This window comes from Pleurodeles waltl, chromosome 4_2 (genome assembly GCF_031143425.1).
Source record: "Pleurodeles waltl isolate 20211129_DDA chromosome 4_2, aPleWal1.hap1.20221129, whole genome shotgun sequence".
Classification (NCBI taxonomy): domain Eukaryota; kingdom Metazoa; phylum Chordata; class Amphibia; order Caudata; family Salamandridae; genus Pleurodeles; species Pleurodeles waltl.
In genome coordinates, this window is record NC_090443.1 from 125,931,698 (window position 1) to 125,946,863 (window position 15,166).

Below are 15,166 nucleotides of genomic sequence, written 5' to 3' on the forward strand. Positions count from 1 at the left end.
TAACTTGGGGGCGGGGGGAGTAACGTGCGAAGGGCTGGCGTGTTAGACGGTGTCCCTGGGCACCTCTGCCCGAGAGCCACAATCCTCACAGACACTTCTGAATGTATCATGTGACAAATGCTGGTGTTATTGTGTTACTGCACTGCAGGATATGGGATGCCTCAAGTACATGCTGTGGTGGCTTGCTTCTCTGCTGCAACACCAATGGCAGAATATAGCTTGGCTGTGGCCAGCCAGGGGGTAGGGGATTCTGTCCCAGTTGGGCAGATTAGGGTTCAAGTCTGGTGCAGGCACATATATGATGGACTCACATACGGAAATGGTTACACTATGTTTGTTGTGGGGGGAACCAAGGGGAAGAAACATTCTTTAATGGTTATTCAGTTGTTATCTCTGTTTTTCGTTATGCAGCATAATGGGTTTGTTGCAATGCACAACAATGCAGAGCATTATTAATTGCAAATGCATAGTAAATTTAAGTTCCTGACCTGAAATGTCAGTTTTAGGCATGAATGTCAAAAGGTTCAGGGTTTCATCCTTCCTGAGGCACCATAAAGGTGGATATCTCATGTCTCCAGGAGAGCTCCTCTGTAACACTGAGACAGAGTCAGAAGGAACAGGCAAGGGTATCATGCTTCCTACGCAAGGGGAGAGGGGGTTTAGGGTGTGGATGGCCCCTGGATCCCCCTTTGCGCTCACATATCTAGCGGCTGATGTGGAGTGGGCAATATATCATTCTGCAGGGTCGACCGGATGGGAGGGAGACAACTCTAGGTTGGCTTATATGCCCATAAAGGGTATGATCCTCAGTTTTCCTTCAGGATTAGGGAACAGTTGGAGGCTGATCTTAACAATCCAATAATGTGACTAGGGGATTGTAACTGTGCAGTGGAGGGAAGAGGCGGACTGCTCGCCCCCAAGACTATCAACAAAGCCACAGATGACTACAGCCTTGTGGGAGGTGATGGACGACTTGGGAGTCTGGTATGCCTGGAGGGCTATCCTGCCCTTAGAAAGGGTGTGCACTTGTCGTTCACCCATGCATAATACCCACAGTAGGCTGCACAGGATATTGTTGACTGATTCCAATCAAGGACGTACTGCAGGTGATGCATTGAGCTGGTTTCCTATCAGACCACTCTCCAGTATTGTGTGAACTGGCTTTAGGGAGGTCGAGGGCACAACAGCGGCCCTGGCGTCTCCCGGTGGACGTGATGTCCGATTGTTGGTCGGTACACGTTCTCACGTTTTGGCTGACTACTTTGACTAATTGGAGCACATTCGAATGGGACGCCATGAAGGCTGTGGTGAGAGGTTAGAGCAGCACTGCATAGTCAGGACTAGTCTGACGACAGGAGAAAGGAAATGAGGGTGCAGAGTAGCACAGATGAGAAATGGGATAGATGGGATGCATACTCACATACTCCGTACAGGAACAGTCTGCATTGAGGTGGGAGGGAATTAGGCAGGCTCCTATTCTGGCGGGTGTGTCAGAAGGCTAGTGCCCCTCTAGTGCTTCATCTCAGACGAGACTGGGTCTTTGGCAGCGACGCAGGAGGCCCTGATGGCAACCTTCCAAAATCACCTTCAGGGAGTGTATGGCAGGAGTAGTCACAGTTCGTAGGCCACGGTAGAAGCTTATCTGGCCCCCCTGCATCTACCCAGTGTGGGAAAGGCGATGGTAGATGACCTCGAGGTAGATATCACACTGGAGGAATTGAGGGCAGAGTTCCGTATGCTGCAGAGAAATAAGGCGACAAGAGACAAGTTCCCCGCTGAATTCTATTAAGGTTTTTCAGCAGATTTGTCTCAAACAATGCTGGAGGTATTTTTAGAGGCCAGTGAGACAGGTGTACTCTAGCCAAGCAAAAAAGTGGGGTTTATTTGTATGATGAACAAACCGGTTGAGGCGTGGCAAATACAGTGTTGTACTGTCCACTAATGATGATCAACACTGATGTTAAGGTACTATGCAAGTTGTTACTCAACCAGATGCACCTAGTCATGATCAGTGTTGCGCATGTCGATCAGTGCAGTGTCATACCTGGGTGTAGGACAACCACAAACCTATAGAGGCTGATGCATGTGCTGCATGTGGTGAAGGATGGCAGAGAGAAAATGGCAAATTTCTACATGACATTGAGAAGGCATTTGATACAGAGGATTGGGGGTACCTTCTGGGTGTAATGCAGGCCATGGGATTCGGTCCCTGGTTTCGGGCCTGGATAGGTTGTATACTAGTCCACGCGCATGAGTTCCGCAGGGACAGCATTACTCTACACGATGGAATACTGAGCATGGTAACAGGCAGAGCTGTCCACTGTTGCCTCGCTTGTTCGCTCTGGCAATCAAGCCTTTGGCTATTCTGGCTTGGTGGGTTATGTATGAATGGGAGATAGACCTTGGGCAGCAAAGACATATTGACTCCCTTTATGCTGCTGATGCCTTGTTTTACCTGCAAGGCCCAAGAGAATCCTGGCAGTATTGTTGCAGCTGTTGGGGGCCTTTGGGGCGGTGTACTGGCGTAGGGTTAATCAGAAAAAGTCACTGCTGTTCCCTTTGGCATCGCTGGCAGGGGTCCGTGCAGGGTGGCTCCAGGGACTAGGGCTGCAGTGGGAAATTGAGCGTTTGATATTTGAAGGTGACTGTGGCCTATACGGAGAAAACAATTGCAAAACAATGTGGGGAAGCGTTTTTTCCTGTTCAGGAGTCATTACAGTTCTGGAGTACGTTCCTACTGCTGCTGCAACGTTCTGATAGGCAGAAGAGCCGTGCCTAAGATGGTGCTGCTGTCCCCATTGCCAGTACTCCACCCAAAACTCACTGTATCCCTTGCCGGCGGGAACATTCAGTCAGATTAATGTGATCCTCACTTCAATGCTTTGGCCTGTGGACAGAATAGGGTGGCTCAAACAACACTGATAGTGGGTATGAGGATGGTGGGTTTGCGGTGTCCAATGTGGAGTTTTATTACTATGCGTCTTGATTACAGCATGAAGTGCAAAGGATGGTAGAAAGGAATAACTAGGAGAAGGCGTTGGTGGCAAGTATGGTAGAAGACGATAAGCTCCCTGAGCTGTTAATGGCATGGTCCGGAGTGCCGGCTGGGGCCCCTTACATCGTGCAAAGAATAGTTAAGGTGGTGAACTAGTGGGATCACCTTTCACAGGGAGCTACCACTTTGGGCATTGGTCCCATTCTGTCAGTTGGAGGGGCCCAGGTCTTTTCAGGACTTGTGGGGATCTGTGTCCTAATAAAAAATTAATCTCTTTTGAGGATGCGTAGCTCCATTTCAAATAGGGTCCTGGTCAATTTCTCCACTACGCGTGTCTGATGGAGGTGCCAAGAAGATCGGGGTTTCTTTTTTGAGGCACCCCCGAAAACTGCGGTTGAGGGGGCACTATAGGCACCACCTTGTCTTGATGTATATGGCACTATAGGCAGAGGAGGTGTGCGGGCAGTTACAGGTTTTTGCAACTGGGATGCAGACGTGGGAGCCCCAATAACCGACGCAGTCTTCGCAACAATCCGACCGTTAATATGGTTCATATCAGGAAACACACACTTAAGTTGATCCACTTTAATTTCATGCACAGCACGTACAAAACCCCGGTTAAGATGCATAGGATTAACCCGGAACAATCGTCGGCTTGCTTGAGATTCCATTTTGCGTGGTTGTGCCCACGAGTGGGGACCTTCTGGTTGGAAGTGGTGAGCCGGCTGCCAGGTGCCACTGCCCTGGCATGTATGTGAATTAATCCCTCAACACAGCTTGCTGGGAAACATCACAAGATAGCATATCGATTCTTGAGGTATGCCCTGGTACTGGCTAGGAGGAGGGTTGCCACTACTTGGATGGGGGTGAGGGCCCCCAGGAAGGAGCAGTGGGTTCGGGATAAGAACTGCAGCTCCACCGCGCACGAACAGATGCAAAACTGCAAACCGATTTGGGGATTTGAGAAGATCTTTGCAACAGGTTTCTGGGAGATGGGAGATGGGAGAAGAGGTACTCCTGAGGATACTACAGCTGACAGTCAATCGTCTGTCTGATGGATATGTCCAAGAGCATACTGGGTAAACTATGTTGTCTGGTTAATGCTCTCTACTGGATGTCCACACTGATACTACTGTAATATATTATGCTGCCTCGGTGTTCATGTATATGGACTGAATACAAATGTACTGTTGTAGTTCACTTGGTGCAACTCATTTATGACAATGATGTTCTGTTACTCCTTGTTTGTAAAATGATTAAAAAGAAATTAAATAAACAGTCCTGTGTTGTTGTTAGTCTCCTTACACCCTTTTGTCTTGCTACAAATAAAAACACTAGGAACGCCAATAGTTCTCCCCTACTCAACCTATTGGCTCTATCAATGTTTTTAGCTATGTTACGCAGCAGTATGGCTGGGGAAAAAAAAAAAAGCTGTGACATGGCCATTGCTGGTTACAACATATCACTTTTTTCTTTATTGCTGGCAGAAAGGTGTGGCAGGAGGCATCTATATCATGGGTGATGCATGCCCTCACTCCCCCTGAGCTGCCTCTCACCCCTCCCTCAGCTGTCTTTGGTGTTGGTGGTTCTGACACTGACTTAGAATTGGTAGACTTGGTTTTGCAAAGTAAGATTTAGCTCTTCTGATGAAAAACATTGTGTCCTTTACTTTCTTGTCAACTTTTATGAGATTGTCATAGGATATGAATTACTTTTTTCACAATGCAAAGTTTCAGAGTCTCTCTCATCAGAATCTGCACTTTTAAGATGAATTTATGCCTTTTTGAGTCACCATTTGACTTCATCAGAGGATGGTATTTGCTTAAATTTTCATATTTGTAGCCTTCCTTCTTCTTGGTCGTTAGGAGAATTAGTTGAAGGGGACTCTCTTCATACATAACGTGCAGTAGAAATCTAAGATATAGTAGGCTCTTGAGGAGCTGTGATCTATGAGCTTAGTCCAGATAGCCTGGACTTTACTTTTGCTGGCGCTTTCTAGAATGATGTGCGTAGGTTAATGGTGTGACTATGTTAAATGTCTACAGACCATGCTTACCTTTGCAACTGCACACCAGGACAACAGTAGAAATCCCATCTCAACCACTCAGATGCGATGATACAATAATGTGAATCTGTGAAAGAGCCAATTATTGAACATTTGTGGATTCCAGCACATTGAATCCTCTGAGCCTCCAGAACTCTAACATGCAAGAGTCATCATGCAGACACCATGGCAACTGCATAACATTTCCACAGTGGACAATTCCCTTGCTGTTCATGGCCAATGTTCAGCAGTTACTAAGTAAGGCAGCTGAAGATGCAAGACTCATAATTCTTAAACTAGACAGACATTCCCAGTCTTCCAGCACAAATTACATGTTTATGTTAAGTAATGTCCAAAGTGGGATAAAGTTTCATACATTAAGAACTACTGTGATTGACAAAGAAGAGAAAATGTAGATGGAGAATTTGAGAAGATGTGTAGTACAGCTGATTGACCTTACTTACAGCAGCTGGTCTGCTGTTTCCAAAACTAACCATCTTCCCTTCAACAATACCTTAAAATAAACAGCTTACCTTAGTGTGTCACCATCAATGGAGATGTGCTTGAATCTTTCCTGATATCGAATAGCCCGCACCTCCCGGATCTCTCTGATCCGCCGCCGCCAATTTAGGAATCTATAGTGGAGATTTAAATCATCCATGGCCTCCCCACAGGTCAATCTGTGAACATTAAGAATTTTATAATCAGAATGGAGAATCAAAACCTATATTGACACAGCTGACTCCCAAAAAGTGAGTTGCATGAAGAATGTGATCATACTACATCCCACCGAACACGATCCTCCTAGTCAGCCCTCCCATAAATGGCTGAGGTCATCCTGCCAGAACAGTCATCAACCAACCCACCTTCAACAAGGAGTCCAAACACCATGCAGGACTCCTGCCAAACAGAACACAGCAGAATAGGATAAACGCTCTTCTTTAATCACACCATAAAAGCACACTGGAAAGTACTACATCAGCTGTGACAAACTAGCCAGGAAAATAAGCAAAATGGAGCACTTTTTTGCACCTATACTAGGGTAAAGATCTGTTTTTTTTACCTCCCTTTCCTTGCTCTCCCATTGAGGGTTTTATGTGAGATTGAGCAGCATAACTGGCCTCTGACTTGTTAAGCTGTCTTGCTAGCCACTCATTCACCACTATCCATTTTACTCTTCTGTACACAGCACCACATCAGATTGGGCAGAAAGGAACAACCCTAAAAGTCAAAGAACCATGTCTGACATAAAGGGGGGTGGGGCTGAATGAACTGTGGCTAGATGGTCACCAATCTTTAATGCTCTGCTTGTGGGGGGGGGTCAGGGTCAACAGCTATTCTCCGACTATGTCGCCAAAGGACAATAGCTGTGGGCGAGTCAGACAAGTACTTTGTGACAATTTTCAAAAGGTTTGGCTACAAGAAAAAGATAAGAGATGGATAAATTGTAGTTCCAGATAAGGGAGCTGTCCGCTTTTGCTGCATGACAGGTGACTGAACCAAGCCATATCCATGCAGGTCAGCAAAAATGTGTCCTGGAGAAGAAATACCTACACCCCATTCCACTCTTAGCGCCACCAAACATATTTTAAAAACCACTGTGGAATGTGAACAATCATCAGACGTTGTCATGTTAGAAGCACGTTTAGAGCACATTTCACCATATTTGTGGCCTTGTGGGAGGCTTACACATTGGAAAGGGCCTTTTGCATTATTCTGGATGCTTACACTTATCAAATCAAGGCAGGCAGGTAGCTTAGTGTCTGCCTATTTCCATTCTGTATATGAACTGAAGATGGTTCCATTTGGTTTAGAATGTGGTCCTAATGTGTTGGTATGAGGAACGATCTTTAAAGTACTGCATTTTTCTTTGGTCTCTGATGGGTGATAATCATTCATGCCGTGCTGGGATTGGTTATTAGGTTGCCAAATTAAGAGGCTCTGGTGCTCTGTTCTTAGGATGAGTGTGAAGGTGTGTTGCCCATTGTAATGCAAGCATGAGAGTATGTCAATTTGTGTTTTACTGATAGGAAGAATCCAAATGCAAATAGGTAACAGTGCAGTATTGAGCATGTAGTGGTCGGACACATTGTTATATGTTTTCTGGGAGCATCTATGAACTTTTTTTGGGTGTGGAGTGAGTTCAAATGTTGCGGAGCAGGTTTGTATGGCTTTAGCACAGTAACAGGCACATGAGGATGTAGGAAGGATCTGCTGTCACTGAAAATTATGTTTGTGTTAAAGAGGTAGATACACCATTGGGGGGGGGGGGGTAATCACACTGCATGCTGATTTGTAAGGTGTTTCTTTTGGAGCGGTTAGCCTTGTGCAAGTCTCCAGATTTCTTGTAACAGTACAGGGACAAAATAAGTTTCTAGCACTGACACGGGTCTTGGAGCTATGATGCCAAATAGGTAGGGAAAAAAGTTGAAAATTCAGGCATCTGCTAAAATATGTACCACATCCGGCTTATGTAGTAGGGTCCAAGTTTGTCAAACTGGCTTCAAAATTTCATTGGTCTACTGGTGTTAAAGGAAGGTATTTGGTAGCTTGCAGCAGTAACAAGTGGAAAGGAACCAGACAAATGTGTGGCAGTCAAAGCATCAACAACTTTGCTCTAAAACCAGGTTTTGGGGTTTGCCCACAACATTGAAGGGGGTATCTATCAGACTAAACAACCTTCCCAAATGTATTTTGAGACTCAAAACCAGTTTTATGATGCAGCCAAAGTACATTTTTAAGAAATAACATCATTAAAGTAAAACAATAGTTTTAGGGAAAAGTAGGCATTGTCACCTTGAGCTCAGAAAATAGAAGTTATACAACTTCATCTGTAGAACTAGTGAACAATGGTTCTGGGTGGAAACTACCCCCCACCGCCCCCAAGCCCTGCAACGAGAAGCCTTAACATATGTACACAATACAGGTATAGATATGCCATTTTCAACAGCGTAGGCAGCAGCCTACTAAATTAACACTATATGAATGTTAAAGAGGAGTAAATGACACCATGGTGAACAGCTAGATTAAAGACCAGATGAAAGATTTCACTTGATGGTCAAGTGCTTCCTTTCCTTGAAATAGCAGGTAGTCAACAGATGCAAATGATGAAGAAATAAAGAATGGACTACCTTAGAATGCAAAACATTTTGCTCAGCTCTTAAGAACATCACATTACTAGTTCCAGAAATCTAACAGAAACCTTATTTAGAAAACAAACCCGCTAATGTGCTTATTATTTCAACCCTCATACTGAATAAACACTTGTTGATTTAGTCGATCTCTAAATTACTAAACATAAAGCTGTTGAACACCACCATTTATAATAAGAAAACAACTATAGCAAGAATTTCATTCCCACTAACCAAGTAGCTATTTTCGTGATCAGACCAATCAAGTAAAGTGTCAGGATGTTACTATTATCAAAGGAGGTCTACAGCATGATGCCAGAATAGCTGTATCGTAAGTGTCAGTCTAATCAACAGACTGACTAAGAAAAGGCAGCAAAACAAACAACTACATTAAATTCAGAAAAGACTGTACCTGCCACTTCACTTCAACCAAGATGGCAGCAAGAGCGGATGTGCAGTGAAAAGCTCCACCGCAGACAGCCGATATCCTGCATCAGTATCCTAGGCATCCCAATGCATGGTGCTAACCTGTCCTCACTGCAACCCCTCACCCCTGAGATGCCAGACCCCTAGACGCTGCTAAAACTGGGCCAACAGGGGCGTTTCAGCTAGGCTACAGTCCACGGCTGCTCCGATGATTGGCCCAGTGGAGCCTAACATTTCTGGGAGCAGACATGTGAAATAGCTGCAGAGAAGTGAGCCTGGAGGGGGAGAATCGGGGGCCTTTGAATCCTGCGGCAACAATTACTTCTAAAAAGAACCTTCTAAACCCAAAAGGTCAAAGAAACTTATGAATATAGCAATTTTATTCAATTGTGAACATGATTTAGCAAACCTAGGTGCTCCTAACATAACGGCGCAGTGAAATGCGATTGGTGTAAAAAAGTGTCAAGTGTTATCTACAATATACACAGTTTGTGTTAAAAATATATATAAAATAAAAGAGTGAACTTCTAGAGGACCCCTTCAATCCAGGTGTCCTGAAGTCATTTATTACATTCTATAATAATAATCCACAAGAATTAATGTCACATTTCGACCCAAAAAGGAGAACCAATCAATAAAGGCTCAGCATCAGGACAAGAGTCATGTTTGTAGAGGTAGCACCCTCATCATAGCAAAAATCAAGTTTGACACTTTCACACCAATCTCATTTCACTGCGCCATTATCTTAGAAGCACTTAAGTTTGCTAAATCATGTTAACAATTGAATAAAATTGATATATTCATAAGCTCCTTTGATCTTTTGGGTTTAGAAGGTTCTTTTTAGAAGTAATTGTTGACGCAGAATTCATGGGCCATACTCTTCCCCCCCCCCCTCCTTTTTCTTGGGGCCATTACATTCCTACAATAGTTACATACCCGGGTCCTCGGGTTACTAGGTCAGCCTCATTTTCTTTATGCTTATAGGTACAGTGGGCAGGAGCGGAGAGCATGGGGGAGGCAACCAGAATCGGAGAGGCACTGCAGACCCGAGCACTCATAAGGCAGTAGAGAGCTCTGAGAAAATGCATCCTAGGGACACAGCGCCTCTGGGCCCATGTGAGCCAGCCTGCTGAAGAGCCCCGATAGAAACAAGAGACCCAACCCATTCTTCCTCCACCAGACCCAGACCATGGACTACCTCCCAGAGAGAGCAGAGGCAGAATACAGACCGCGGGAACTGAAAGGGGACACGACAAGGGCAGGAAAACAACTGAAGGAACTTATGCACCCAGGGGAGTGGTGAAATACTGCTGAATGAGAGGCCATGGCACTGTCCCCTGCACCCCCGGCCACCCCCACACCCACCCACACACCCCCTGCCCCTCCACCCCCGACAGACTGAGGTGCGACATGAGCATCCTACACCTACAACATACACCAAGGTTGAGAGGCCCAGAGGGCCCCACACTACAAGATATACTTTAGGTGATTATTTTCGTTTCTAGGACTTCCCTGGTCACAGTAAACACCGTGGAGGCCGAAATTCAGAATACTGAAGGACCACTGACAACTTGCAGAAAGTGTCACCACGACAGAACGAACGCTCTCTGAAGTCCCCACTGAGCTTTGAGATGCACAAGAGAGGCTGACAACAATGGAGAATGAGGATGCTGAAAAGCGCTCTAGGAGAAATAACACCCTGGTCATTTATAGCTTCCTGAGAAGGTGGAGGGTAATAATATGGTAACCTCCCTGGAGAAGTGATCCATTGGAAAGGGTGCGTCCACCTGATCCTGGTGCCCCCCCACATCCTGTGGTAGCCTGACTGCTCTATTACAGGGACAGAGATTCCATACTAGCACAAGCCCAAAAGAGGGGTGACCATGTAGTGAACAATAGCAAAGTCATGATTTTCCCCGACTTTACTAGAGAGGTGCAGAAGCAAAGAGCTGCCTTCCTTGCTGCGAAGCATCGCCTCCAACAAATGGGTGTGTCCTCAGCCATGCTCTTTCTGACCCGACTGAGTGGTCACACCAGAAGGGGCACAATTCTTCAGCTCCCCACAAGAGGTGTGGGACTGGACTGAATGTCAACCGCAAGCAGGACCTCACCAAGATGCAGCTGACCAACCGCTGAATCAATGCCGCTGAGGGCCTTAAATAACACATAGGTGGTCCTCATCTGCAGTGGAAGTACAGCAGGACCAATGGCAGGCACTGGAGGCGGCTGCAGTACTGTGTGAGGCCCGGCCCCACTCCCAACCCCAAGTCAGAGATTGGTGATGTGGGAGAGGAAGGCAGCATTTCTGATCCTGATAATGGAACTGCCTCAGCTGAGAACACAGAAGTTGATTCTGACTTGCCAAGTGTGACACCTAGGCCAGAAGATGACGCCGTTGAGAGTCTCACTGATCCTGAGAGCAGCCCGTTTCTACTCCACATGGCAAAAAGACTGGGGGCTTAGAAGATTCCTGGCAGACACTCCACCCACAAGAAAGTGACTATTCCTTCTTCTGATCACTACACAATCTTCATGTGCAATTAGATCCTCTGCACACCTTACTTTCACAGTCAGGTACATAGTATACAATACTTACCTAGAACCCTATCTGACCACAACCCGGTCCTACTGCATTTGACTTTTTTTTTGGGGTGGAGGGGAAGCACTCTTCCCCCAATACCTACCTGGAAACTGTAATCAGAAACCTTTTGAGATCCTATGTTCTGAGATCTGACTGGTCAGTGTATCATGCACTATTTTGAGGACGATACAGGAATGACATCCACAGGGGTGAGAGGGTGTTGCATTCAAGGTTTTGCTAGGGGGCTGTACATTGCAGAAAGCACCAGATGCACCCTATTAAAGCCTTTGTTGCTTTGATTGGAAGCATAATATGATTAAGGTCCACACTACACATGATCAGGCACGACAGCCCTCATCATGGCTAGCAAATCCTAATAGGCAAGGCACTTCTATAGTTGAATTGGAGGCAGACCAGGGCTCTAGGCTGTATTGGCAATCGGATATTAACTGAGAATTTCACACATATTACTCTACCCTCTATGAGAGCTGAGCTGTTAACGAGGTGGTCTGGGACTACCTGGTACCACTACAGCCAAAGTAGTGACACCAGAGAAGACCAAACAGTTGGGAGGGGACATTATACTGCAGGAAGTGAGGGCAGCAATTAAACATCTAGTCAAAGGGACGACACCAGGAACCGATCGCTTCCCAGTAGAGTTTGATGCTACTTATGCATAACTCCTGGCTCTGAAATGAGTGTACACGTATAAAGAAGCTAGGACCTTGGGTGGGCTCCCCGATACTAGTCGGGAAGCTCTTATTGTTCCGCTTTTGAAACCGGGGAAATCAGTCCAGGGCATGAAGGCTTACCACCCTCCTTTCCTACTGGATGCTGACTATAAACTACTCAGCAGGATTCTGCCTTCCAGACTCTTTCCTCATATGCCCAAACTTACCCAAAGAGATCAGACAAGATCCATCTCGGGCCTAATACAGCCTTTAATATTCACAGGCTACTGACAATACTAGAAACAATTCCTGATACAGATTTGAATTCTGCGATCTTTTGCAGCTGATGTCGAGAAGGCCTTTGACAGCCTAGAATGGCTCTTTCTGTATGGGGTCATGAAGGGCTTTCACCTAGGCGAGGGGTTCCTGAACTGGACCAAAAAACTCTATTCTGCCCCGAGGGCTAGGGTAAAAATGGGTAAACACACTCTGGAGAATTTCACAGTTCAGCATGGGACCCGTCAGGGTTGCCATCTATCACCACTGTTACTCGCCACAGCGATGAAACCTTTGGGGTGCCGGGCCAGAAAGGGATGTGAATATCGGTGACTGATAGTGAACGACAGGGCACAATATTTAGCCCTGTTTGCAGATGACCTTATATTTTTAAAAGACAGCCACAATGACCTGATGGGGGCTAGAGGTCGACTAGACCACTCTTTGGGACCATCTCAGGTTTGCGAGTTAGTTCCCTACCTGGCCCACAATGAGCCGCCACCACCAACCCTGGAATTCCTGCCCTGAGAATTCACCTATACTTCCTAGTTAGGGGATAGAATCTTTCATGATGCAAAGGATCTCATAAAAGAAAATATTAAGCAAGGAATCCAATCATTGCAACAAAATATGGACTTTTGGAGCACACTCCTCAGTGATAGCAAGGGTGGCACTACTAAAAATGGCAGTCATACCCCATTTCCTTTAATATTTTACAGTGTTGCCGGTGAAGGCACCTCAAGCGACTTTTCAAGAGCTCAAAACTATGATATTGCTTTCCTATGGGGCTCTAGACGCAGGCAGGTGTCACTATCCATCTTACAGAGTGCAACTGCAGAAAGAGGCTAGCAGTCCCTTATTTTGAGGCCTATTATATAGGCAGCACTGCTGCAGTGGTTGACACAATGGGTCGCAAAACAACAACCAACTGCTGGCGAAGAAAGGTTGGGTATGCCTAATTGGGTCCCTTTAAACTTATCAGAAACCAGGCCACAACAGAATTTGAGGAGGTGAGGCATAGCTGGAGCAGATGCCTGCAAAATACACAGACAAAAGTCCTGTACTCCCCTGACCTATCAATAGACCTGCAGGAAGCCCTTCCACACAGTAGCAAATGGAGGGGGCTGATGGACTGGAGGGAAGCAGGGGTCACTACGATTGGGAGCCTTTTAGAGCTGGAACACTTCTCCCCTTTGATGAGTTTAGGGTGGAATACGAATTACACCCCAGACACTTCCTATTTCACAGAGCTCTAACAAACACAAAACAAACAGTGGGGTCTTGGAATACCAGAACTGTACCTATATTGGAAAGGCATCAGGAACGTTTAAGGCAGTTACCTGTTTATACAGAGCAATACAGGGAGATAGAATAACACCAGAGACCACTCAGCATGCTAGATGGACGAAAGACACAGGAATTGCCATAGATGACAAGAGTTGGGCGACTACACTGGAAAGAGTCCCCAAAGTATCTAGGAACACTAGATTTAAACTACTCAATGTTTACATAGTTGCTAAGAGCAAACCTCACACCTGTGAGTCTCAATAGGTTTTTCCACATGGCTGACGCGAGTCTCCATAGGTTTTTCCACATGGCTGACGTGAAATTCCCAAGTTGCGTGGCAGTCAGTGACAAATTCTAACATATGATATGGGCTTGCCCGGACCTACATGCTTTTTGGACTGTCAGAGACGCAAGCAGATAAAGATACCCCTCACAACCCTGTATACTGCTTACTGAACAACTTTCAACAAACAGCTAAGGTAAAACCACTTGTAAATTTCAATACATGTGGTTTATCCTTGCCAAGAGAGAAATCCATCTGATTTGGAAATCAGTGAGAGGACCTAGACTGACAACTTGGAGATATGAATTGGAAAGATGGGCAGAATATGAGGGCAGAGTGCTGCTTCACGAGGCCCACCAGGGCCAATGTCCCCTCGAAATGGCCAGGGCATGAGAAGCACTAGTAGAAGACCTGAAACACCCTAATACCCCTTGGCTGGATACCCGCCCGGTACTCCATAAGGGCTGGATACTAGGAGAGGGTTTCTTTCGACAGGGAAAGGGGTGCCAGGGATCCTATTCTCACACAGTACTGCATTACCACAGGTAGAGAGACACTGGCAATAAAGAAGTTCACCCACATTGAGGCACTTGCAGTACCCTAGGGAGTTAGGGGAACAGAACCACTCGAGATAGCACTGCTATGATATGTTCTTCGACAAACTGACAGTTTTGACTTAATGTGTAGTGTCTCTAGCAGTGCTTGTTAAGATATGTAAAATCAGTCAAATCTGTTTACAAAAAAAAATATTTGAATCGACGTTAAAGTTATTAATGCTTTACCATTGTTCACATTCAACAATATAAGGGTGAAGTTCGCTATTAAGTCTATCCATATGTACAATCTGTGATTCTGATTACCTCACACCAAGAGAGCTTCTCACTGTGGTGTGATGCCAAGTGAGTTAGGTTTTTAGACAGTAAAAGTTGCAAAACCCCTAGACATTAGTTGCTCAATTAGAGATTTCTGGATTTCCAGGTGGCTGTGCCAGGGTCTTGTTATTCTTTAATAAAAGGCTAGCTATCATCAGGTTATGTACGCTACCTAAAGGATGGGAAATTTAAAATACTTTGTGGATTTCTGGCTTTTTCAGTGAATCGGAGAGCTTGTGTATATTAATTGGCCCTACTGAATCTCTGGCAGGTCTGAGGTAGTCTCAATACTGGTCCACCCTTATGCACTATACCAAGAAGAGAGTAGGAGATACTCCTACTCGTTTTCTACACTCCACAGATCCACAGATCGGTAGGCTGTATACATTGTTCCAAGGGTTAAAGGGAAATCTAACTGGATAGATGTAGGACAAAAGCTCTTGTTTGCATCACAGGCAACAACTGAACTCTACCCGAATTCACACAATACCTGCTCCACTGAAGCTCCAGTATCAGGTCAATCACGATGCATGCACATAACCTCAAAAAAGCAGAGTTATTCGCTCTTGGATCATTTTCTGTAGTCAATGATGCAGACCA

General features: G+C 45.6%; 1 protein-coding gene across 3 annotated transcripts in view; it reads right to left on the reverse strand.

Annotated features, from left to right (window-relative positions):
* The window catches only part of SPRYD3 (SPRY domain containing 3), a 472,005-nt gene that overhangs the window by 425,853 nt on the left and 30,986 nt on the right, over positions 1-15,166 (reverse strand). For all 3 annotated transcript variants that reach the window (XM_069230934.1, XM_069230932.1, XM_069230933.1), the window contains exon 2: positions 5,573-5,719. In XM_069230934.1, coding sequence (XP_069087035.1) covers positions 5,573-5,700 — 128 coding nt within the window. In that variant the 5' untranslated portion in view covers positions 5,701-5,719. The remainder of the gene's footprint in view (positions 1-5,572; positions 5,720-15,166) is intronic.